Source organism: Nothoprocta perdicaria, unplaced genomic scaffold, assembly GCF_003342845.1.
Source record: "Nothoprocta perdicaria isolate Ctin4 unplaced genomic scaffold, notPer1 scaffold_112, whole genome shotgun sequence".
In the NCBI taxonomy this organism is placed as follows: Eukaryota; Metazoa; Chordata; class Aves; order Tinamiformes; family Tinamidae; genus Nothoprocta; species Nothoprocta perdicaria.
The window spans coordinates 394,661-421,724 of record NW_020454228.1 but is presented as its reverse complement, the minus strand read 5'-3'; the positions used below and the strand labels follow the sequence as shown (position 1 = coordinate 421,724).

The 27,064-nt window shown below is 44.1% G+C and overlaps 1 protein-coding gene across 1 annotated transcript; it reads right to left on the bottom strand.

The window, feature by feature from the left end:
- Positions 1–1,480: 1,480 nt before the first annotated feature.
- Positions 1,481–25,983, bottom strand: NHS (NHS actin remodeling regulator). The gene is made up of 8 exons (XM_026052204.1): positions 25,683–25,983; positions 23,531–23,664; positions 14,597–14,659; positions 12,149–12,341; positions 9,132–9,263; positions 4,916–7,876; positions 4,274–4,400; positions 1,481–3,136 (listed from the first exon to the last, which is right to left on the bottom strand). The coding sequence occupies exons 1-8, from the start codon at positions 25,981–25,983 to the stop codon at positions 2,503–2,505; spliced, it is 4,545 nt and encodes a 1,514-aa protein (XP_025907989.1). The 3' UTR covers positions 1,481–2,502.
- Positions 25,984–27,064: the final 1,081 nt, after the last annotated feature.

Genomic DNA, 27,064 nt, shown 5'->3' with positions numbered 1-27,064 from the left:
TATCATTAAGGAAGATGACTGAACATCACAGACGAAGGGTTTTTTTGCCCGTATCTGAACTTCCTTTCCTCATCTTCTCCAGAAAGTATTGTTTCATACTAAGCATTTCCTATTAAAACATTCTCATTCATTCATTTCACTTGTATCGTGACTTATTTTCTTAACTAAGCTATTAATGAGACTAGCCATTTCTTTCCACACCTTACCCCACTAATCTTTTTTAATGCTATTCTAGACTTCCCGACTTGAAGCCCTTGAGCTGTTTTTCCACCCCTCTTCCCAGCACCCATAGCACATGCACAGTGATGCTAGCTTCCATCCCAAAGGCAATCGACTACACAGGAGGACGGTAGGAAACCCTGAATTAAATATTTCTTTTGGAAAACACTACATGAAATCTGACATAATCTAATGGGAAATACCATGTTCAGGTTAGTTAAACCATTCTACCTTGCTCAAACGTTTCAAAATCCCAACGGTTTTAACTAAAACTTTCCCCTTTAAAACATGATTTGCCTGCTTTAAAGCATCTCCGCTTTATGCTTTCCATGATAAAAAACAGAACAGRAAAAAAACCCATTTCACACATGCCGCTTCCCCATCATTTACTTCTGCTCGAAGCCAGCTTCCCGTTGATTTCCTTAGCACCGGAGCACGCGCGCTCTGCCGCCCCGCTCGCCCTGTCCTGCTGCCCACCACGCTCCCTCCTGCACTATTTTCTCTGCAYTAGCCTTTCCCGTATTGCAAAGCTCTATTCACCTACAGCAATCATCACCACCTGCGTCGAGTTTGGACAATGCTGGCCTTGTTCTCCAGGTAGCATCGCTGGGGCTACGCTGGTGGAAGTGGTGGTGGCCCAAAGGAGAACCAGGCCTACTGGCTTTCACTTGTTTAAAAATTAAAAGCGTAAAGCAACTCGGGGGTTGTTCATCACTTACACGTTCTTTCCGTTTTAAGACAAGAAAATTCAAGTAACTTCAAGTAATGCAGCTTTTATTTCCCTGCCTTCATTTTTTTTTTTTTTTTACCAAAGCAGTTGCTTTGATTTGTCTCCTTTCCCACCCCATCCCATTCCCCGACCCTGTTACACGTTCCTGGTAAACCCGGACAAAACCCAAGCTGCATGTGGCTGGCATAATGACCCAGAGCTTTCCCCTTCCCGGTTAATCAATGAATATAAATAATGCGTACACATACCTATTTCCCAGCTACATTTTCACAGTGTCATTTTTTGTAAATATTTAGGTAGCATGAATCTCATCAGCACAAAGAGAAAGCTTCACTGAAAACTCATCGCAGATATTTACTGATAAATTGAAAGCGCTTGTTGCATGCTTATAATTTATTTGTTTCCCTTAAGAACCAGAAACTAATCATGTTTAGTGATTATAGGTACCAGGTTATGACTGTGTTATGTATCCCAACATCCTAATAAGAATATGAAAATAAGTACTATTTCTTCTTATCTATTTTCTTCTTATCTACCCTTCCTAAAGCAATCCATAGTAGAATAAAGGCCTAAGGGACACTGTCAAATGGGACTGTCAGGGGCTCTGCACTAGCAATGACTTTGCTCTGTCAGCAGCATGCTCGCCTTCCCCACCAATTATCATGTTAAAACTCGCAGCTGCACTTTTCAGTTAGCTCCTCCCGAGCGCTATTCGAAAGACAAATGGTTGCTTTAATCTGATCTTAGCCTTTACATTTCCTTAGCTAACGTTGAGGATTTTCTTTCAACTGTTAAACGTCGCTTTTGAGGCTCATCACACTGAAAGTGGTTATTGGTGGCCGTTTAAGTAGTATGTTTGATATGAAAATGGTATTCACAGAATACAGTTATTACATTTGACGTCTTTTGTCTTTTAGAAACAAAGTTGTTATGCAGTAAATCATTTGCCACATGTCCACTTTTTGATAGTTTTATGTACAGATTTTTATCAAAAATATGGTATTTACATATGTTTTGTTTATTTCTTCTAAATTTTGTTTCAGCTTATTTTAGTGTAGAAAAATACCAATCCTCAAGAGCATTTTTTTTTCTTTTCCTTTTTTTTTTTTTTTTTTTTTTTTTTTTTCTCCTAGGGAAGCACTACAGTGAGGGATTTGTCTCTAGATGGGCAGCTTCTGGAATAAAAACAAAAAGTTGCTTTGAACTCTATGAAGAGTGAACAGCCTTGAAATCTACAGTGATGCCAGAAATGAGGGTAGGATAAATCAAAACAAGCTAAAAGAAATGAGGCTCAACATAGCATACCTTTCTACCCTTAGAAAACGCGAAGTAATAAATAGCTACAGCTTTAGTCCTCTGTTTCCCCAGCGTCCTATCAACAGAAACACATTTAAGCATTGATATTGCCCTGCATTTTTTTTTCCTTTCTTTTTTTTCCTTTTTTTTTTTTTTTTCTGACTGCTACAGCGTTGGCCTCCTCTATGCACATGGGCAGGCGGCCCGAGCGGTTCCGGCGTTCCCTGGCGGCGCCGGGGCTCCGCGGCTCGCGCTGCCTATGTCGAGCTCTGCGAGGAGCGGTCRTCGTGCGGGCTGCCGTCTGAGTTCTCCGTGTCCCCTTCGGAGATGGCCTGCATCGGCGTGTTGTAGAGCCTGCAGCGCACGCTGTACCGGCTGCTGCTCGCTGCCGGCGGCGCCCGGGAGCGCCCCACTCTGCACGACGCYGACATGGAGAAGCTCTTGGGGGAGAAGCCTTCCGCGTTGACTCTGGGCGAGCAGGGCGAGAGCGGCGACGACGACGCATCGGGGCTGCCCGCCTGGGGCGACTCCTCCGGCGCCGCAGGGGCGTCTGCTAGCAGCTCTCCGGGGGACTTGGGCAAGATGGGGCTCTTCAGGATCTCCGTGGCAGACATCCGGTAGCTGGAGTCGGACCGGCTGCCCTTCTTTAGGAGCAGCAGCTTAAACTCCTCGTTGGATGTGTTGGACTTCTTGGCACTGCGGTATATGAGCCCCGGGGAGCGCTGGCTGCTTGCGGGCGTCGCGCTGCCGCCGGCGGGCGACACGGTGCTGGTGGGCGCCGCGCTGCTGGCCGCGGCCAGCGCGCCGCTGCTGCTCCCACACGTGCCTCTCAACCTGTTCCGTACGGACAGGTCTCCAGAATCCTTCCGGCCCAGCACCTTCCTCTTGGATCTGTAAAGATACAAAGGAACACACGCTCCTTGTTACGTGCAGAGAGGTTTACGGGCTCACCACACTCTGATATTACTTGTGGTATTAGTTAGAGTTCTCCTCATCCATATTGTCAAATATGAGAGGCGAGCAGTGACTGATGCCCCTYGAAACAGGAATAACTCCTGTGCAATGAAAGAGGCACCGAGTCACAAAGTCCTCTTCAAGCTCCCCCAGCTCTTCCAAAACCATTTACACCCAAGCAGCACTTTTTAAAGGCAGTGGTGGATATGGGATCTTCGGCTAGGCTGATGYTCATTGTCATCTGCTCAGTACTAGAAAACTGTGGCCATCAGTTCAGCTGTGATAGCAAATATCAGCTGAATACAGGAGGCTCTGTATTTGGTGAGATGCCTTCTCTGAAGCAACCGCTCGCTCAACAGAACTGAGCTGGTGGGTGGGATGCAGAAACCACTGTTGTGTCCTTTCCTTTAGAGAYGTGTGTGTTTGTTATAGAGATCGGCCTGGCAGTATTTGTAAAGCACCCTACACTTGCTGTGAAGATGCTCAGGATGCAAACAAGGCTAAAATAAAGGAACACTTAAAAGCTGCCTTTTAAGAAATTAACACAATAAAATAAAGTAGGTGGTGTCAGGACAGAGAAAACTGAGATGAAGAATTTCATATTAAATCAGCAATCATCATGCAGGTGTGCACTCAACCACAGGTTCTCCTGGAAGTCTGACAAATAAACCTGACTGAAACCATGGGGCCGTAAAAAAAGATGTAGTTTAGTGAAAATTAATCTCAAWGTTTCAACCAATTTAGCCAAAGATTGTTCACATGAGAGGCATATCCACATGGACAGCTGTGGGCAGGCCCATGCTCCTCTGTTTGTATCCCATCCCGGCCGCTCTCGTAGCTCCCCCTGGACTGTTACAAGATCACCCCAGTACTGCCAAGGGGAGGCACCAGAGAGACTGCGACACKTCCAGGACCAGCACTAGTGGGGTTACTTCTGCATGAGTCCAGCATCAGACCAACTGCTGCACCGGGCAGACTTAACCAGAATAACCGGCTATCGTTACGGGGTGTTTGCGCAATTTAGGAGAACGCGGTAGCATTTTACAGTTTTTGCTTGCCCTACCATTACATCACCTGTGAATAACTGCAAACAGATCCTCAGTAGTGCGTGGTTTATTTGGAGACACAAAAACATCTTCTGTCTCAGCCTGAGAATCTTCACTCAATGGAGAAATGATGGAATCATCGCTTGGAGAAGATTCTTAAAAGGAGGAAAGAAGCCACGATATGAGTCAAACACTTWCCATGTTTTACAACAGCAGAGCTATTGCAACCCACAAGTTCAATTTATAACTGAATTGCCAGTATATGTACTATAATATATAAACTTTATCTCCTAATCGAAATATCATCTACGCTGAAGCGCATAAAGTGGGTACTGGTAGGATCCAAACCCTGCGTATCTGGTTTACGGTACAGATGCTTTCAGCAGCTCTGCAGCTGTGATAACCGGCCCCCCTTGTGCAAAGGGCTACTCCTCTTCCCTTTTCTACTTCTAACTAAAATGAAGTATAAAGGAAAAAAGTAAAGAAGTACATTCCACTGAAAATATTTCTGGGCTGACAAGTTAGCTGACAGATCRGGGGAATTCTGCTCAGATCTCCAGAAGCATCTTGATTTACATTTGCACCTAGCGCCAGATACTTTTCAAAGCTGCACTAAATCACACCCCAAACTGTACAGTCAGTTATAATATAGAACAAGTTTAAAACTGACCTTTCGGTGAAGGCTCTTCCGTGCTCCCCAGCATCTGATCTGCCCTGCTGTTATCAGAGGCACTTTTGGTCGTAATACCTGATGCAATATCATTTTCCTGCTTGAAACTTTTTTCACTGAGAGAGTTTACTGTTGCTGTCTCTGATTCATAGCAGATATTCCCAGGCACAGGGTGGCTTAAATCAAGTTGGTGCTTAAGCTGATCGCTAATGCCAGCTCCCTCCGACTGAGATGAGGTTTCACCCACAGGTTCAGATTCCAACTTTTGTTCAGAGCCTCCAGTGAACTCTTGCTCAATCTGCACTTCGTCAAGGTTGCTTTCTTGTTCTGCTCCCCAGGTAGTTTTCTTTGCCTCATAATCATTTGTGGGGACAGATGAGCCTTTCTGAAGCCCTTCTGTAGAAATAGCACAAGTCTGAGTTAGAGCATTTTCTGTCAAATGCTCAGTGGCCAGGTGCATTTGATCTGCCAGGGGTTTAATTTCAGCCAGACCCACATCTGCTGAAGTTACAGTTTCTTGCTCACAATTACTCTGTCCACCGAATGASGCGCTTTTTTCTAAATGTGGTTTTCCAGGGTCTGTTTCTGCTTGGGAAGTGTCAATATACGGCATTATGGCCTCCTCGGTGGCATACTGACGTGATATTGGCTTCTTAGCTAAGAGTGGCCTCATCCTGCCTGGAGAAACATCGCTCCCCGGTAGCACGGTTTCTTGTACGCAGAGCAGCTCTGCAGTGCTAGCTTTTTGCCTCCCCTCTTCAGGCTTATTAATGGACCTAAGGTGAACAGATTTCAGAACGGAAGGTGTGATGGCGAGGGCGGAGGGAGGATTGGGAGTCAGCGCTTCTCCTACCATGCTCTGCTTGCTGGGGTTGAACGCATGCAACTGGTGCCTATGAGCGAACGGTTTGTTCAAGACATTGTGAAGAGCACTTAGGTCGAGATGAGTGGGAGGTATAATGGGAAGCTCTAGGTCTTTGCCTGCAGGCACAGGGCCATCTTTGGACWGCGGCTGTGGCTGCAGCGATGACTTCCTTTCTGGTACTTTTGGCTTTCTCTTGCTGCCGCCAGGAGACAAAGGCCCAGAGAAGAAAGCTGTTGGGAAGGAAGAGGTTGGTGTTTCTGACTGGCTGGAGTATCCACTGGAGGGTGATGCTAAYCCCGCCAGCTTCTCTGGGGAGGCCAGCTTAAACTCATTGTCGACGGAAGGGAGGGAAGGGGTGGTGGCCCTTGATCCGGACTGCGATGTTTGGGATTCCGAGCTCTCTGGAGATTTGATGCACTCTATGACTGTAGTACCCGTAGCAGTGCTTGAATTGGATAAAGACCTATAGGGATCATTAGATTTCAAGTCATTTAGAAGCCAGAGATCTGCATAGTGAGATGGTTCAGCACCTTCATCTTTAAAAGATGGAATATCTGTGGTGTCAAACTGAGCATCCTTTAATCCGCTGTCATTCTGGTTCGCCCAGGGGAGCTCCTGTTTGGTCGGCAGATTAGAGTTTTCCACTCTGGAAGGTGTGTTTGCGAACTCAAGTGGCAGCTTCATTTCCCTGGAAGTGTGAGACACATGCTGCCCACTGCTTATCTTTGGTTCTTTCTTTTCCGGAAGGTCCGTGCTGCTCTCAGATTTCCTCAAAGATGAGCTGCGTTTTGGTGGGGCTGGCTTTGCCTTTGGTTTCTTCAGAGAGATGCTCTGCCTTCCTTGCCTCCTGTGGTTCATGCAGTCCTGCCAGGYGCAGTCAGTGAGGCTGGAGGTCACACTCGTGTTCTGGCCACTCTCAGAGCCCGCCGCTGCATAGTTGCAAATGTAACTTTTATTACCCTTGAGACCACAGTCGAAGTGCATGGAAGTATAGTATCCTTCTGTATCCACGGAGAAGTGTGAGCTAGTGTCTGCCTTGTCAGATGGGCTCTTCTCGAGGAAGCTATCGTAAGTGGCCATGCTCGTGAAACTCGGGCACCCCAGGCTGTCGGCCTTGGGGCGCTCGGGGCTGAAGTCCTGGCGACAGGACGCRTCGTGGTGGTGGTGCAGGTAGTTCCACTCGCTGTCACTAGTGTTGCTGTTGTTGGGATCATCCAGTAAGTCTGCTACCGTGGAGGTGAAGGAGCTCGCCCTGTGGCCTCTGACCTTGTCCATGTGGTCGCCATACTGCTCTGTRATGAAGATGCTGGAGTCCTCGTTGGCGTTGGGAGCGGTGTTCAGCGACAGCTCAGAGTCACAGTGCGAAGAGCCCGTCAGTGGAGGAGAGGCAGCAGGGGGAATGGTTTCRGATGTCTGAGAGGGGCATGTGGAGCTGCTCCCACTCCAGTTCCCACTGGAGGACTGGTGGTCATCTTTTTGGTCCATGTGGCTGCTGAGCAGGACTCCTGCTGTGGATATGGAGTGGATGGGGCTCCCAAAGGTATCCGAGTTAGATGAGATCTCACAGCTTCCTGAATCCGCCATCCTCGACAGCCGTGATCTCCCTCTCTCACCGATGCTGTGATCGGGGCTGTGCAAGTGCTGAGGACAAGTTAAAACTATGGGCTGATGTTCCTGTGAACTCTGTTTGTTCATGACCTCCTTCCCCTTTTTCGGGATCCTTTCCTGGCTTGCTAGAAAGTGTTCTGCTTCGTATGCTGAGCTTTTGGCACTGGCATCCTGATCGCCCTCGCTGGCTCTCGCACCCTCGCGAGGAAGACTCCGTGACCGGATGCGGTTGCTCACTGCGGTGGCAAACACGGCATCTCCGTTGTCTGCTAGCACCAAAATGTTGCCGGCAGAGTGTGAGAGGGAGGCGACCACGCTCTGCCCTCTCTGTGCTCGTATCCGTCGCCGGGACGGAGCGGCAATGAGGATTTCCTCAGTCTGGCACTCCGAGTCCCGCGTTCCCAACCTCCGGTTGGCAGCAGCGGCGAAGTCCGGGTTCGCATGCACAATCACATTGCGCTCTCTTGCCACCGGCGACTCATCGGAATCTAGGATACACGTAAACCTGGGTGAGATACAACTCCGCGCCTCCTCATAAAAGACGACCCGCAAAGCAACCCAAGAAGCATATCTGTTAGCTTTTCTTTTGTTTCTTTTTATCTCACTGAATTTGTACCAAATTATCTTTACTGCAAAAACTCTGAACGGCAGACTTTACCCTGCTAAGGTGGGAAATTCTCTTAGTCCTGCAACGTGAGCACAGTTCTCCTATTTCTGCAATGTGATCTCACACAGAGCTGATCTTGCCGTGGTAAATATTAAAGATTTACTTTTTAATTTTTTTCACTCCATTTCAACCAGAAAAGTTATATTTAATGAATAACTGTTTGGCAGAACAATCCGTAAACTTTTACAAATAATTCTGTTCCAATTGCAAGTCTTTTCAGAATTTCCATCGTACTCTTCTCTAGCACCAAGAATATTTGCACAGTAACAGGATCTTCGTTTCATACCTTCTCCGGTTGCTTATTCCCTATGATAAACACATTCCTTCTGTTTTGGATCAAATTGCACAGCAACTGTCTGAGATATCGAAGGTATCTTCAGGTGTCAACCAACATTAAGAAATAATGATCCTGTTAGTTTAGCTTTGGGCTAATATCAATTTTACACAACATTTGCCCACAAGAGAGTTGTTCCCAGTTTATCTGGAAAAAGGTGAGCTAAGCCCCTTGGTTTCCTGCAAATATCCTTGGTAATAAAGAACGAGAGGAAGGAACTGTGGACAAGTGTGATGGATAATAGGAATATTTAGCAAAGTTTTTGGTAGGGTGCCAGCAGCTGTCTCTCATGTGGGTTTCCAACCGATCAGCTGAGTGAGTTATCCGGCTGTTGTGACAGCTCATCATCAGTTTGCTGAGCAACATCTGTCATTTCTTTACCTTAAGACCCCCTCGCACAAGAAAAAACTTTCACTTAATCTAGTTACTTTTTATGCACATAACTATGGGCTTGTAACAAAAATAAAACGAAAAAAAAAAGTAACTGATTAACATTTACAYGATAAGAGCTGAACATGTACATCTATATTACCCGGTAAGGCCTCAGCATATCAAGACCATATGGAGTAATATAGCTTTTCTTATTGTAGTAAATCAAAAAAACAGACACATCATTCCCAAACTGCACAACCATTTATGCTTTCAAGGTTTCATTTCTTTGGAAGGCTGGCTAGCAGCTCATTTCCCTGCAATTTAAGTCGGTTAGAGAGCTATCTACAGAAGATTCGTATTTATACTACACCTATTTCTTGTTGCACTCTTCTGGGGATGCCAGAGATGGTTTTCCTCCTCCTCAACTTTCGTCTCCGCTGTAGTACAGATTGTGAATGAACAAGAGAGCAGCGTATACTAGCCTCTCTGTCAAAACCAACTCCTGCAACCCATAAATAGGTCTCATTAGCCTTTAGAAATAGTAAACAATTTTTCATGGCTGGAACACAGTGGAGGTATGTGAGCTTGGATTAAGCCTGTGAATAAACATAAGGGAGCCCTTATGCAGCTCGTATGTAAATTATATTACAGTATATCACAGTTTTACATCTAATTCCAGCTCCCTCTCAGCAGCCTGGTTTGCCAAAAGTAACAGGAGGAAAAAACATAAAAGAGGAAAGAAGGAAAGAAGGAAAGAAAGAAGGAAAGAAGGAAATAAAGAAGGAAAGAAGGAAAGAAATAAAAAGAGAAAAAGAAAGAAAAATAAAAAGAGAAAAGGAAGGAAAGACAGGCAGAGAAAGAAAAAAGAGGAGAGGAGAGGAGGGGAGAGGAGAGGAGAGGAGAGGAGAGGAGAAAACTAGGAAAGAAATAGAGTTGAGAGCTCTAGATAGCCGGCCATTTTTTTTTCTCATGGCTATTTATTCATCTGCCAGAGCGACAATGACAGTAATGTGTCTGCACAGAGTAATCTGTTCACTATAGTCTGGCTCATTTTACAAAGCTAAGCATAAGAGAACAGCTGAGGCTGTAATGCCATATTGCAGCAGTTCGGCATTACTCTTACGAGACCGGTATACAAAGGGTACTAACGCTTTAGAAAGGAAATAGACAGCTATAATGGGGCCAAGTCCACGTGCAAATTTAGAGAGCATTCTTCTTTAATATTATATATTGTCAAGAAGGAAAGGAATTGACAGCTAACGTTTTCATGTATCAGTAAGTGACCCTATTTTCCCAGGTGTGCAGCACACTGTGGGACAAGCAGGAGTCCACAATGGACAAGGAACACTTTGAGAACTGGGTAGCACTTTCAAGGACCTACATTTGGGTTTAGGAGCTCAAGTTCACGTACACATTTATTGATAACTGTGGTCCCATGGAACAGACAACAACGTCTTATTTTCTTTATGCTCCCATGGCATTCCCATGACAAAATCTCCTTCATGTTTTTTACACTGTGGTCAGAATACAGGGTGAACAGTACCTTGCTGCATTAGCTTTTGGCACAAGTAGACATGCTCTCTAAAGTTGGCATGGGACTGGYTGAAAACGTTTCAGGTCCAGAAAAACATTAACATAAGGATTGCCGGTACAGTGGTTTGTAATCTTAAGGGAAAAAAAATGAAATAAACCAAATAAAATGAAAATAAAAAATCCTGGTAGAAATCTCCATTTTTACAGCGTATAATTATATAAAACATAATTATACACAGACATACACATACATATTACACTACATAACAATGTAAAACATTAAAAAGTAACTTTCTTGTAAAAGTTCTTCTTGAAATCTACTACAGTGAAATAGAGGCTTCAGACAGATGTCCTGTAACCATCAATGCCCCTGGAACAAGCAGAGGAAGAACTTTCTTTAATATGGAACGGAAATACTGTAAACTCTATCAACAGTCATTAAAAAAAAAAAAAAGTGAACATTTCTCAGGGTTGGGAGAAGCTTAAATAAAAAAAAGAAGGAAAAAGGAAAAACRGAAGCAAACTCTTAAATGGACATCACTCAGCATCACTGCTGGTGCTCCAGCAGCCGTGCGTTACGGGGACATGCTCGGTGTGCCGGCGCACGGGCCAGGGCCGAAGCGGGCAGTGGCGGAGGGGACTCGGCCACCCTCGCCGTGTGACGCGTCCGGGCTATTCCCACTAGTGCCAATGAGAATGAGACACACAAAAACAGCCACAAGATTACATACCATTCCCCATCGGTAAAACTGAGCAGTGGGAATTGAGCTCCAATGGAGGGCACACGGAGTCTAGGCAAAAATTGCTATTACTGGATAAGTTCGCATTGGCCCCAGACCTAGAGCTGCGCTCTCCTCCACGCCGTGGGTCAGGGAGCAGGGGGGAAAACCTACCGCCCTAGTCACCCTTTCCAACGGGATTTCTGCCTGGAGTGTCCAGTGCCTTAAGGGACATCTGGCCCCAGGCGGCTGTGACCTCCTACCCCCAATCATTATTAGAAAAACCCAATTAAAAGCAAATATTGGCTCTCCTTTTCTCTTTTTTTTTTGTTTCTCCTGGCGGTTTATATTCTGATAATGGTGGAAGCCAGCTCACTTTATGCTCTTAGATTAATGAAAATTTGGTGAGGAGAACTCAGATAAATTTTATGTTTACCTCTGGAAAGACAGAAAGAGAAAAAGAGAAAAACATCCTGATTTTTTTTCTCAGTCAGGAAATATGTTATCTACCACATTAAATAAGTTATATACTTCCTACTTTTATACAGAATTTCTTCTTCAAACAAGTAAAACATATGCAAATGTTACATAAATAAAAGAAAATGCCATTACTATACCTTCAGCACAGCAGCATGTAAAGAGATCTCAGAGCGATGGTTTGCATGCTACACAGTCATGACTTGCATGTTTAAAGCACTGCAAATAGTAGCCTATATTCTCTAGTTTCTCTTCTCCTGCTACACATGATAGTCATATGATTAATTTCTGTGGCTTTCTGCATTATTTCAGTCAGCTACATTCAGAACATTATCTGAGGTCTTCGGAAATACAGACTTGCCGTTATATGCACAACAGAAGTACAGTGATTGTGCACGGAACCGGTGTAATATTGCACTGTATAACATGATTCAACAGCTATGGGCCAAATTAACCCTATGCACGGCTGCAGTGACTTCAGTGGACACGCATGAGGGATGCATTTAGCCCTCCGTCTGCTACAGTCTTAAGCCTCAAGCAAGGGTCTTTGCCCACAGACTGTCAAATCCAGTGACTTGAAATAAATTAAAACAACGTAAGCACTCGACCTCCCTTGAACCATGCAATAAATACAAGAATAAATAGAAGAGATTTGTACCAGTGACATTGATGGGGATAATGCAAGAAGAAATCACTTGGGCATCTTGTTTCATTTTCTCCTCTGGAGTTGGCAGAGGTAGTGCTTTACTCCAATTGGTTTGTTTATCCAGTGTAGAAGGGATATTATGTATTGGATTTTTCGGCCTCTGCCCTAACATGACATCTGTATCTTCGTCCTCTGGAGGATGGGACTGCAAATGAATACATTCAGAATCAGTGTCTACCGTTCAGGCATACAAGGCTACTTTTGAAACAAAGCAGACATACAGAGCAGAAATCAATTGCAGGGATGCGATGAAGACTTGTGCTAGATAAGGCACACAGTACAAGCTARTCTCCCACAGATAAATAACATACAGTTAACGAGGAAAAAAACAAACCCTCCACATACTGAAAACAATTCTGTGTATTTACAGTGACATTCACAGGGCATCTTTTCAGTCAGAAGGGCATGTCCTGCACGTCTGTGCATTTGGTCCAACACTCACTCAATTACTACCAGCGTTGGACACGTGAGCCCTCSTTGACCCGCAGCCTATTGAGCACGCGAGTGCGTGTGTGACTGCTAGTGAAAACTGGCCCCACAGAAACATTCACCGGAGGATAAACATCAGCAGGCCAAACACTTTAAAAAGATCCATCCACACATCAGAAGATGATTTGCATTTCGTTGCATCAAACTAAGGCTATGACCAGAAAAAGGGTAGAACAGACCAACAGCTATGCAGTTGCAAGCAGCATGTGTTGACAGTGTTGGTGTCAGAAGGACATGGCCAGGAGAAGAGCTGCCACCAGGCAAAACACAGAGAATTATTTAGAAACGGAGCAAAAGTTGAGAACTTGCTACCAAAAGCAGTGGACACTGAAGATGAAGAAACAGGGAAAGAGAAGAAACACAGGTGCTTTGTTTTCTTTTAGAAGCAATATCAAATCCCCAAGCAATACTCTGTCCTACACTCTCCTCCAGTGAGAGAGAAATATGTTAAGCACTTACTCTCCTATCTAGCTTTTGACTCCAGTTTTTAAGTCTCTTTGAGGGAAGTCTCTTTCCATTCTGTTTGGAAGGGATGGAGGGGAGAAACACTTACCTTTGTCTATTTTTCATCCCTTTTGCAGTTACTGCATTCTCCTACCAGCCCTGACACTTCCTCAGCAAGGCCGGCAAGGCTGCCCAGTTCTCTATTCTCACAAAAATAAAGCGCAATATCTTTCAGTCTGGTTTTCTTCACAGTCCTGAATTCCCAGCTGCTTAACCACCAGGCTTCCCGCCTCGTGACTGCTGTTTACACTTTATGTGCCCGTTTTTCGTCCCGGTAGCAAAAGCGGCCGAGGCCAAATCCTGCGCGGCCCCTGCTGCGGACCGTGCCTAGCCAGCAGTTGTTTACCAGCACATGCTCGCCCCCGGCTGCCGCTCTGCTCCTGCCATTGCGCCGGCCAGGATTCGCACAAATCCTGCGGGAATTCTCCCTCTCGAGCTCACCAAGCAGCCCTCAGATCTCACCGCAGCAGCTGCTACTGGAAATACTGGAGGACTCTCGCTTACCTGCTCAGCGGCGCTGCTGGGAGCACCCCCGGGCCCGAGGGGACAGGAGCTTCCTGGGCTCCCCYGGCTCCGGGAACCCCTCTCTTTTTCCCTCCTCCCCCCCATACAATTTTAGCAAAACATTGCAGCCTTCCTTCTCCCTCGGCGCCTTTTGTGCCCATCCCCAGCAGACGTGAATAGCTCGTCTAAACTTCAAGCACAAAAGACTGCGTTTCCTAGGAAACTCCCCCCCCCAAAAGTTTGATGCATGCACGCAAAAAAAAAAAAACCCCAAAAACCCCTCGCACACAAAAAACAGACACACACAAAAAACAACAACAACAAAATCCTGCACGTAGGCACAGACACCCACGCGGGGGGAGCGCCTGCGTTTGCTGCCCATGTCCCCCCGAAATAACAATGGCCGGGGGGGACAAAGAGGCTGCAGCGACCCGCCTGCCGGCTCCTCTCCAGCCAGCAACGGGATTAGCGCCTTTCCAGAGGATCAGTGCAGGCTTTGGTGCTGGCATCCTCTAGACCATTCCTTACCGTTCAGGAAGAAGGGAAAAAAAAAAAAAAAAAAAAAGAAAAAAGAGCAGGCGGTTTGGCAAAAAATGTTGCAAGAAAAGGAAATGCAATTGCTACGACTCCAGCTTGGCCCGCTTCGGGCCTTTACAAAGAGGCAATAGGAGGAGGTGGCCTTGTGGCCATGAGCTCCTGAAACTGATCCAAGGCGAAGAATGAAAGAAGGAGAATAAAAAGTCACTGCTGCGCTTTATTGACACGCGAGAACAGAAAAGGCTTCTTTTTAGCCCAGTGCAGTAAASTTAGCAAGTGAAAAGCAAGCGAGAGGAAGGGTTGGGATCTGGAAGGGAGAAGAGTAGGACAGGGCTGTTCATTGAGGAATGCTTGTTTTTCCAGTACCTTTCTACTCCATGGGGTCATGTGGCAACACTCAATTGGGGAGGGCAAGCGGGTGCTGTTAAACTATAAATGTGAGATGTAAAAAAGAAAAATAAATTAAAATTAAAAACATGCACAAACTGTTTCTAGCACATTAAAGCACATTATTTTCATCTAGGCAAACCAGCATCAGAGGCAAAGCGAGCTGAGATTTCCACTGCTATTTCCAACGAACTGGCTTGTTCCCCTGAAGAGACTACTTCCACCAATGCAGCCCTGTCTCATGCAACTCTGATCACAGAGATTTTGAACAGACCCATGTGAAATCTGTGCTGATCTTGCTTACTCCGATTGGATACAGCTGCTGTGAGACTGGTTCAACCTCCTCCGTGTATGGCCGTGCTGAAGTTGTCCTAAAATTGCTGTGTGTCGGTCTGGGGGAACCCAAACTGACTGAAGYCAAATCAGTGCAAGGCCCTTATCCAACTGTGTTATCAAATATCTGTTTCATAAGGTAAGGAAATCTGTTGCCTGGTCCATTGGAGCAATGGATGTCAATAGTACTAGTGTCCTGAGGATGATTTCACAAATAGGCATTCTGATTTTATCATGTAAACAACTACAGTTGCAATCACAGAATATTCAAGTTGGAAGGGACCTCTAGAGATCATCTAGTCTAATCACTTGTGTCAGGCTGACAACAGCCAACAACATTGCCAAACTGGCATTTTGTAACTTCCTATAGTGCTTGAAAGGGTAAAGAGAGATGCCCAGAATGTCTTAAGTTCCACTTGCTCTCTGGAGCTCCAAAGTCCTTTCACATTGGGAACTCTGCTTTGTATGTTGTAATGTCCTGCTTTTCAAAATCAGTGAGGAACTGAACTTTTGAAACTAAATGAAAAAGACATAGAAAACATGACTGCTGATAGCACTGAAATGGTGTAGCAAGGGTTCCTGGCAAGGGTCTGGGGGCTTATCTGTGGCTCCCTTCTTGCTAGCTAATAGACCTGTCAAATGAGCCTATGACCATTTTCCTCCTAATCAGCAGCAGCACTGCTGTGATGGATGAACCACAGACAGCAGTTTGAATGACTTTGCATTATATGGTCCCCTTGCAAAAATAATAATGAAAAACAAATAAAAAACAAAATCTGTGCTAGGCTTCAAAGACTTAATTTTCAGTTCTGCCCTACTCTATTTTGAGATTCGCAGAACTTCTAGCACCTGATCCCATGTACAGTGTTAAAAGTGACTGAAGCCTCCAAAACAAGCTGTCAAAAAGCTTTTCAGGAGAGYAGAAGGAGAAAATAAAATTTGGGATTGCATTTCTAGCAGGGCAGCCAGATTACTGCAAAATCAAATCCAAGCTGGGATAAGGTCCTTGTCGTGAGACAAACACTTCCATTAGTGCTACAGCTTGGGTAGAGATAATGAATGCATCAACATTTTAAGCCTGCTCTTCAGATATCTAAGAATGATTTCACCATTCACCTTCTGGCCCAGTTTTCAGTAACCTGCTCTAAGGAGATTTGGGACAGTTAAAAGAAGCAAGTTTTTGAAATGAAATTCAGCTTCCCTGTGGAAGGTGTCAGAGGATCTTTGTGGAGAGCTGCGCCTGGTGGAGACAGATGCTACTGAGGGGACAAAAGTTCAGGATACAAGAAATCTTCTACATCTCCTAACTGTTACACGGAGGCCCACAGTAGTACTGGCCCATGCACAAGATGAAGGAGGGGAGGAAGAACCTTCTGCCCCCCCAAGCCTGAATATAAGCTGTSCAGGGACAAACTGGTGGGAGCCCAGCTCTGGCTGCTGGGAGACTAGCACAGGCTGACAGAGAAGCTGCCCTCATATCCTGTTGGTGCAGGGTTACTGTATCKGCCCTAGAGCCTTTCTGACCCCACTGAGAAAGCGCACATGGGCCCAAGGAGATTATTTCATGTACCAGAGTCTCACAGCTCTATTTAAGCACAGCAGGGCAAACTTTCTAGGCTGGAGTCTCACCTTCTCAACATGCACAGCAATAAAAACTAGAAAAATCAAGGGCTGGTTTGTGTCCCTGCTTCACCTGCCACGGGGACAGAGAATGACAGAGAAATATTGAGAAGACAATGGACAAATTGTAAGCAGATCCCAACTGCAGGTTACAGGSAAAAACTTCCCCTCCTACTGTCAAAGTGGTCATCCTGAAAATGCCTGTGCCATCATTATGGCACCAAGGGCGTACCTGAGGGTCTCCTACAGCCTCTTTCTACATGGCACCCAACACACAGTGGCAGCTGAGTCCCTTTTGATTATAGCAGTAGTGTCATCATTGAAACAGCTTCTAGCTGGGGAAGGGAGAGATCTGCTTTGCTTTAAATGTCCTCATTCAACTCAGAAGACCAGAATTTCTCTAAATGTCTTGAGTAAACACAAAATTAAGCACAAATTATTATTATATACCCAAGGCTTTTCTGGTCTGATGGGCAAATCTGCAGTTAGACAGTTTTCAAAGTGAATTTCTTTTATGTGCCTTTCTTTGACTTGGCAAACAGTAACGGTGATAATCAATCTGTTAAATACAAAACTAAAGTACTTTAAGGAGGCATTTCCCTTAATGGGCTAGGATTGCTTTGGAAGCAAACCGGTGTATAATTGCTTGAATAGGGACTTATTTTGCAGCCACTGACAAATAAGAGCATCTTTATTTGTCTAAGCTATCCCATCAGCTTCAGTTGCTGAGACRTCATTGGAAATGCTCTTGAATCTTTGCTTGGCAGCAAAAATCTTAGTTGCATATGTGCAAGATCTGATTTCTCTGTGCTTTACATCTCTTCGATGGTAAAGTCTTTGGTTTCTGTGCCCTGCAACAAAAAAAGTCAGATGTCTAAGTCTGAGCTACTCAGTGAGGCTCCCTCTATACAGAAACAGCAAGAGACATGGCCACTGAGCAATTCAGCATCCCCTCCTTCAGCAGCTGGCTTGGGGGAGATGCATCACTTCTGAATACTCTCCGCAGTGATTTTAAGAGGGGCCTTGCAGATACCTAAGTCAGGACACATGAATCACCCTTTTAGCTAATGAAAATCTTAAATCCCCTCMGTGCAGTGACAAAGAAACAATTTTGCAGGAACAAACTTGACAGACTGGCACTTTATAGGCCAACCTCATTTATTGTCTCAGGCCCTGGATAAGACGGGGGAAATAAAGGGGCTAATAAGAGTACAAAAATAGCACTTAATTCCATCTTTTCCACCCCTAAAGTTTTGAGATGTCCCTGGTCAGGATCTTACAAGTTATAAAGGAAGGCTAGTGCAAGAAGCATCCTGTGAGTTAGATTCTGTATCCACCTAGCCAGCTTTATTTATAGTGATAGTGCTACAAAAAATACAGGGATTTCAAAGTCAGTTCACACAGCACAAAAGTGAGGGGAAAAACATAAAACCAAGCATGAAATAATGTTTTTTTTTTTCTTTAGACAATTAAAGATGTCTTGAGAAACTTAGAGCATTTTAGAGAGCTCTAAGCATTTATCCTCCACATRTTCACCTGATTTAGACCTGGTGAAGTTGATTCCCGCCCCATCCTCCTCAGCATTAGTGTAAAACCTGTGCAGACCATGTATGCAGCACCTTATCTCACAGGAAATCTTAGTGGATGACTCACAGGCCCTGCAGCACCCAAGTAAGCTGGAGGAGCCCTCAGCACCTTGCTGAGGGGCGGCCTGGCTAACAACACATCTGTMTTCTCTAGAGGATTATATTTTTATTCCTGCTACCTAAAAGTCACAGGTAAAAGATGGGCATGCAGGCACAATAGTTTTTAGGACTTAAGGCTCCCACAGCCATGGATCTTCTTCCTAGGCTGATCCTAGCAATAAAGTGGGTGTTATGCACCCTGAGCACAGTATTAGCATATAGCTTAAGCATCAGTTAGCTTGAAATATTGCCTTCTTCTAGCAGTGAACAAAACACCTGCAGGAGGCTTTCACCCAAACCAAGCACAGAAATAATGCCTCCTCATTAGCAGGACATCCTGACTTCACATTTGAAAACTACCATTTGTATATCGGAAAGGTGATATGGAGAAGAAATGCAAATTAGAGCTTAATCCTAGGTTTGATCCAGCCTAATCCTGACTCCTTCTGTGGCCAGGCTGCAACTCCCTATCTCAGCTTCTCTTCCTGTGAATTGGAGAATCTGCTACTCCATTAACTTGCAGCCTCTCAGGGAAAAAGTCAGTGACTGAAATGTGAGAAAAATTAAAGGCCTACTGCAAGAAAAAGAAATGCTTCACAAAAGGTGAGCAGTTTTCTAGTGTTTTCAGGGCACAGCTGACTACTTTAGYTAGATATTAGCATTCATTGCTATGCAGCATATTTCTTAGGCAGTCAAATAACACTGGAAGAGAAAACAGGAATACTTCTGACTATGTATTTCTGGTGCAAAAAAAATCCGTCTTGCCTGCCTACTCTCATCATTTACATTTCCATATGCTTTATGCTTCTCAAGTTTGTGTTTTATGTGCTTGTGGGTGTTTTATTTTATTTTGGAGCATCACAAATGTGATCTGTTAGGAGTACTGACAATCCTTTAATGATTAATGTGCTGCTCCAATGTTTTGACGAGGTAAAGATAAAAATAAGACTTGTTTTCTGACAGAAGTCATACCACACATGGCATTCCGGCAGTTGAAGTCACAAAATGAAAATGCTCTAATACAGGATATAGTAAATATTACGTGTATTGCACACATGGTACTATGCAAGTTCATTCTGATGAATTGCATCAGATATAGCTTTTATCTTTAAAGAACTGGCAGGATTTGCACACAGAAAACAGATAGCCCAAATAATACCTGGCCCTTAACTCAGTCCTTCTTTGCTGAGGTTGGTTATGGCTTGTGAGGAATGTATTACACGGAATCTCCTTTCCCTTTGCTGGGGACTAAGACCAAGAGAATATTTCTGAAATGGCAGGAAGATGGAATAAATAACCTGATGAGTTCTTTCCATTTCACATTTCCTCTAGGCCTCAGGGAGAGGCAAAATCTGCCTGGAAAACAGAGGCCTCCTGCTTCTTCACCCTTAACTCATGCCTGGATTCCATTTATAAGGAAACTAATACTGAACTCGGTGCAATTGCGAATGTGAATTTCCAAGTATTATAGGTGCCTTGCTTCATCTCCCTTGTTTTATTGCAGCAGTCCTGTCAGGAGGGAGGAAGCGTGCTTCTGTGACCTCCGGATTGTGAAGCTGAGCATTGGGCTTTTGGAGCTTCGCTGGATGGACTTGGGGAAATGAGGGAAAGGGAAAAACGTGAGGGAGATGAAACAGGAGTCTGAGCTGCAGTTAGAATGACACAGCATCTTCCTACTCGATGGCTGGCCTCAGCAGTACTGCAAGCAACGTTGTCATGGGAACGTGTGTGAGAAACACTTCTCTCATTTTCACAAGTCTGCGCCTTCCTCAGATTATGCTTTATTATTTCCTTCATTGGCAAAAGTGCCTCAGTGAACGATACTGATAAATCTCTTCGCTTGTGCATGTCTTCCACGCACAGAGAGACTAAGTGGGCTACAGCATTTCAACCTGGAAAATGAATGACTGGGATGACTATGAAAATAAAATCATACCTGAAAAAAAAGCAGGTATGGAGAAAATGAATGAGCAAGCATTATTCCCTGTTTCTCACAGCTGAAGCACTAGAAAGCATCCTATGAAATTATGATGTATGGGGTTTAGCACAAACAAAAAATATATTTTCATTCAGATTGCTCAAGTCATTGTCACGGGATGCTTTTGAAACTAAAGGTATTAATTTGCTAAAAAATGGATTATAAAAATTAAGGACAGGCTATTTTTTTCTTTCTTTTTTTTTTTTTTTTCCTTGTGGCTGTTTTTCTGTATCTGATTTCTGTCTCAAGAGCTCTGTAAGCAATTACTGCACTAAAGTGCAGATAAATCATGGGAAGGTTCACTCCATAATATCCCTGTTTCTTGCAGGATCCTCTGCTGCCCTCTAGGTTAAGTGGGCCTTTCATCAGGCAAAGCAGGGCACTTCCTATAAGCAGGCGAGGCTGTAGAGCTAGCTCCAAGCATTTCTGCCCGGGATACAAAACATCCTATGACATGCAGTAGTTTGCAGTAGCAAATCTCTGCTTCCTCTCCCTGACAACGTGATTGTGGGGTGCAATGGTCCAAAACTGCCTTTTTGAACAACTGATGCTGCTACAAGTCATTCTGGATTATGATTTCATCTGGCCTTCCTTGGAAATTGTGCTGCTTTGGTACCTTTCTCCCTGTACAAATAGTCATGCTTAAAAGTGAATCTTATCTGTTATAACTGAGTTTCTCTGAGGTTACTACAAAAATGCAGGATCTTTGAAAAGGCTGATGATATCACCTAACTGTAGGAAAAAAACCCCACAAACCAAAACAATCAAACAACAACAAAAATATCCCAGATACCTGTGCTGGGCCAGACACCACAAACAAGCTGGATTTCAGCAGCTTTCAGTACTCATAAAGTACTCATATGAGTACTTTTCAGTACTCATAAAGTACTCATAAAGGTAGTTTGAAGTTGTCTCAAATGAAGCCGTTTCTTTCAATGCTGTATTGTACGTATTGAACTTGGATTGCCATTTTGGAAACTTAGATCCTGCAACTTTTTAAAATTTCAAATTGTACTTTTCCAATTTACAAGACACACCAAAGGTGCCTTTTATTGTTGGTTGTATTCCTTTCACCAGCACTTTTTCAAAGTCTCAGAAAAGGAGAATACAGAACAGACTGCTCTTCTATGAACAAAAATTGTTGTAGAATTAAACATCTTTAGTTTATTGACTGATAGACAGTACAGTCAACTGGCATCAGTTACCAAATGTAATCAACTGCTCCTGACGGACACGTATATTTACAGATGTCAAAGGGCTTATCYCAAAAAGGGCAAGCTAGCCTGTATCAGCAACTTCAACTTTCTCTTGTTGTGATATTGGTAACTCATGAAGACTGGCACAGTATCAACCAATAGGTATTAAGGGCTGCAACATCTTATAAAAATCTCTGAAGAACTTTCCACTAGACAGAGCATTCATATATAGTTTCTTCCTGCCTTGTTCTCCCTTAGGAATTTGCCCTGTGAACAAGAGTCTCAAAAAAAAAAGTGGGTCAAGGCACTTTGGAATACTCAAGTCTTGGAATCGTTGTAATTCCTAAAGAAGAACATTGCCAAATGGCTTGAAATCAATTGGATTGCAACATCCAAGTAACTCTCATTTGCTCTTCCTTAGGGGAGCACTGAGCCTGGTCAGCTTCCAAAAAAAGTGTGCGCTTAGTGTGCACTAAAAAAGTGTTACTTATTGGTAAATCCAAAAGTCACAAACATAAAAAGTGTTACTTATTGGTAAATCCAAAAGTCTTTATTCAGCATGATGTAATTTTGTCAATGATAGAGGATTCAGAGGGTTGCTCACTATTATCATTTTGTGTTACAGATGGAAGTAATGTTGCAAATACATTGGTTGTTTTCCAAATACAGCAAAGACTCAGGTCTTTCACCACTAAGGATGCAATTTCAAAAGACATGCCTTGCTCCCATCTGATACTAACAAAGAGATAGAGACACATGTTCTATATATTGTCCAAATTGTTATTTGTAACCTGTGCTGGTGCTCAACCTGAGGTCATCTCTCCCTTACCTTTCAGTGACCCTACAGCAGTACTGTCTTTGGTAATGTGTTATAAAAGTAAGGTCTGTTTCCCCTTTATGCCTTCCTATTTTCTTCTATGCTGTCTTTTAATCCCAGAGCACCTTTTTCCAATTGATTCATAAAGCGTAAAAATTTAATCAGTTCAAGGCTCACAGGTGATGCCTTCCTTGAAATTATCCAGATAAACTGCAGCAAAACCAGAACAATCAGACTAATCCCAAACTTTTCAAGGACTTCATGCTTTCCAAGGAGAAGTAGAACTCTTTATACAGACTAGCTGAAGGTTTGGTCCCTGGACAGGTACTTTACATTGTGACTCCTTTGCCATTACAGCATTTCTATATCATTATAGAAATAATGGGTTGATTAGGATGARTGTATTTGGATTTTTAAGCTAAGTAGGTGCCTTCTCAGTAGCTACACATTCATAATGTGCTCATGGCTATAGTATTTCTGTAGATTTGAACCTGTACATGGAAGATAWGTCCATCCTTATGCTGAAAGCTGCCATAAGGCATAGGCATCACTTAAGCCAAATTAGGGTCTGACCGGTGGAGTTTAAATGTRATTTAAGGAATGGAATGGATCTTAGCACAGGGGAAAATTTAGCTACAGAGAAGCTTTTATAGATGCATAGAGGACCAAGGTCCTTGTGAAACCAGTGAGAATTAGAGATACAATTACAGTTAAATTTGAGATCTGAGTGTATTCAACATGAACTTGATTCCTATTAGTGCAGCACTGGCAAGTCAGCACAGATATACAGGGCCAGATCTTCTCATGTTCAAGTTGCATGAAGGTGGACACTGCAGAATAAGGTCACTACCCCTGTTTGGAAACAGTGGTTCCTTATGGCTGGAGAAGTACTGTTGAGTCCAACTGCAACCACAKGAGCCACAAACCATTAGTCAGAGCCTTTGAATTCTTGGCTCTTAGAAATGATAATTCCAGGACTGAAATTGCAGCATTCCTTCCTGGATGTGCTACCTTAAGGAATGAAACACAAAAGACTGTGGATTGGCATGCGAATGGGTGAGTGTAACTGTCTGCTGGCCACACATGGAAAATGAGATGATTCTTAGTGGAAACCCACCCTGAAGCTTGTTGCTGTAAGCTGTTACCTGAGTAACTTTACTCATCAGCCGTTTGCGTCAACTGCATTGTACTTGCAAGCACTCTCTGGGAGCCACTGTCAGACTAAGGTCCCATAATTAATAACATGTTCATATGTGAGAGCTGCAGTGCACAGGAAAGACTTACAGGTAGCAAGTGCCGGTCCTTTATCGCTTGCCTCTTTTGACTGCAGATTGCAGGGAAGGGAGGAAAAGGGGGAGCCACCACTGAGATGGAGCCTTGGACCTTTTGCTCTCTGATATCACCTCGGTTTCGATGCTCTGTTTTGGAGAAKAAATAAGCCATGAGTATTTTTGAAGCATTGAAAACATGTGCATGTCTTCACTAACGATGAAACTGAGACATGGATAGGATGTTGAATACAGTTTCTCCTCTTCTTCACTGACATTGCTTATTATCGTAGCTGAAGAGGAGAAGCACAGACTGGACTCCCAACACCCTGGAAAGGCAATCTTCATAGCATGCACCGCTAAACTGTGGTGTGCATGTTGAAACTGAAAACATCAAGATATACATTAAAATCTGTACTTAATAAATAGTATAAAATATACCCCTCTGAGGGGAAAGAAGGAAAGAGTGCCAAGTAGGATTTCCTTGCTTGGCTGCACAGCCACACCAGGTCCTGCACGCTAGCTTGGCATCTTGAAGGTTGCTGCTGTGGTAGCTTCTTGTCCAGAACTACTTCTGGTTAAACAGATAAAGAGATAATGAAATCCTGATAGAAGAAATAGGTGAGACACAATTAACACGTTTAGGGTAAATTTCAGAAAATAGTTTCTCTCCAAAATATGCAGTCGTTTAGAGACTAAAACAGAGCAACACAGATGACAAACTGCCTGCTGAGTCTGCCTACCTGCCAGTAAATATGGAGGATGGGGAGTTGCCAAAACTGTGATTTGTCTCTTGAAAATGATGAGGCATTTTCTGCCAGCTGTCTCCCTGAGCCGTTGTCAGGCTTTCTCTTGCCCACGAGATGGCAGGCGCAGATCAGCCTGTGGCYGGGACAACCGCAAAGCAGATCCGCGAAGAACGGAAAAACCAAATTCTGTTCTAATTTTAACACTGCTATGACTGCAATTCCTCTTTATGGCTCTTTGCAGTGCTATGAAGACATACTGCACCCACAGTGTGTTTCTGAGCTAAAATCAGCTGAGAGGCTCAAGTGTGGTCATTAATTGGAACATTTTATCCAGCTAACAGATGTTGCACAGAAACAAGTGATCGATTATTGTTCTCACCTAGTAATAGTAATAAATGAGCAAGAAAATTATAGCTGTTGATGCAAAACCTACAACACCAGAGGCTGCTGCTGCTGAACATTTTAAAGGTGAACAGCATGAATTTTCTCCTTTATCACACAGAAGAAAGAGTTGTTGGCTTCCTTTTACTTATTTTTTTTTTTTTATTTCCCCTTGGTTAGATTGCCAGTGAAAGCTAATCTCTGCTCGTCTTTAACCTTCCCTGTGGGATGCTGTTCAAGGATTATCCAGATATTTTCACCTAGGAAATTCCCCTTATGGCAGGGATCCTGGTGACCTTGTTTGCTCCCACTCCCTCCTTGCATTACTTTATGGTTTTTGAGGCTCCAGGTCTCAAGTTAGTATTAGGAGGTGTTGCCTAACCCAGAGAGAAGAGAGCTGCTAGGTCAAGCTACCTGGGGTATGACATCTGGCTTTCAGCTGCCATCCTTGAAGGATGCGAGTCTTTTCCAGGACCTGTCTGATGCTTGCAGACCCCATGCAGACATCTCGGCTTCTGTGGAGTCTCTCTAATGCAACTAGGATTCCAGTTTTAGCCCTTGGAAAGCCAATCCTTATCTGTCCTCAAAGTGAGGTGTCTTTTAACATCTTATTAGCAAAGGAGACAAGATGTTCCTGTCAAAATAGGCAGCGCTTCAATTCTTTAGGGGCAGTTGTGTGAATTCACTCACATATATGTCCAACAAAGTTTCCAGAAGAGCTCTGGAAAACCAAAGTTAACTCATTTATTATTTCCATTTATTTTTCTTTTGTTTTCTTAGTAAGAAAAAATCCTATGAAAATAGAATAATATAAAATGGAAAAGTAAGGATTCCTTTTCAGCTCTACTCTAGGAATCATCAATGAGCCAAAGAGGACAGGAGACTTTCCTCAGTTCGATTTGTTAGGCTGAGTGCCCGAGTCCCTGCAGAGACCAGCAGCTCCTGCTGGTCTCCTGCAGAGTCCAGCTAGCTGTTTGCCAGAGCACCCATCCGTTGCCCTCGAGGCAGCACGTCGAGGCATCGCACGCGAGTGCCTACCTCTGCGCAAGGCTCGCAGGTTCTGCTTGGCGTGGTGGTGCAGCTCTTCCACACACGGCGGCCTCGTGGAGGGGAGGAAGATATTTCTTTGCTGATGCCAAGGTGCTCGGTAATAGACACTCAGTTTGCTCTCTGCATCCAGGTTGGAGACAGCTGCAGAAGGAAAACAAAACACAAGATAAGACTTTGAGCCTTTGCTATATTGATTCCCCCGAAAAGCAGAGGACCTCGCTTGGAGCAGAACCAGCAAGAATGAGCACTGACGATGCTGCCTCTTCTCCCACCAAATAACAGTGACCATTATCTTCTCAGGGTGTCTCTACCAGGGAATACCTAGGCATTGCCTTTTTGCTTTATCACACATGGCTGTAAGGAGGTGAGTAGGTGCAATACTAAATCAACATCAAATGTACGGACTGAGGGATAATAATTTGATATATGGCTAAATGAAAACGTAACGAAACTAAACAATGTTCACATGATAACATCTTGAGGCACAGCAGAGAGGACTGGAGTCCCATGTCGCCCAGGCTCCCAACCAGTCACCCAGTCTGATACCTCACTACATCGTCCTGTACTTCACTCATTTATGGCATAGTTTGATAGCTCTTTGCCTTCCAATGCTTAAAGACAGAGGTGAACTGACCATCCTGCTCAGTGACTTTAACTGTAGCCTGTCAAAAGATGTTATCTTAGAGGACAGGAATATTTGAGGGACAGAAACATCTCATTTCCTCTAGAGAGAATCTTCTAAGACTTCCTGGGAAAGTTATATGAACCAAGTCCATTTAAGGAAGGAGAAGATTTCTCAGGACGTACAGGGACTCAAGGGAGATGAGTTTAACTTCAGTGTATTCAGTAGCTACTTTTACAAGGAAGAAAATACTCCACAGTCAGGAGGACCAGAGCCTTAGCAGGGCTRTAGAGATCAAACTTGTCCCACCATGCCCGTGGCCCTCCAGAAGCATCAATGTACTTCGTTTTCTCAGGAGGCAACATCTCATTCTGGCCACTCCTGTCTCTTGTAAACCTAAAGACTTGCTCTGTTTGCTTACAGAACAGCACAAAATGATCCATCCTACTTTCTCACCCTCAGAAGGTGGGATGGAGGTTACTTATAGGGGTCTCCCARGCTAGCTGAGGAGTCAAAAAGCTAAAGTGTTTTGGATTGGTTTTCCCCCTGAAAAACACATTCCTCCCCCTTTTTTTCCCCAGGCACCACAGTGCCCTTGGCCCTGCTGTCCTTCCTCTCTCCAAACTCTGGAAGGAGATGCAGGAAATGCTTAAAAGCAGAGAACAAGTGACCTCAAGCTCAGCCCTGTCCTGTGCAACAGACACYCCCATTCAAGGAGGATCCGAACAGCAGTCTATAGCTCTATGTT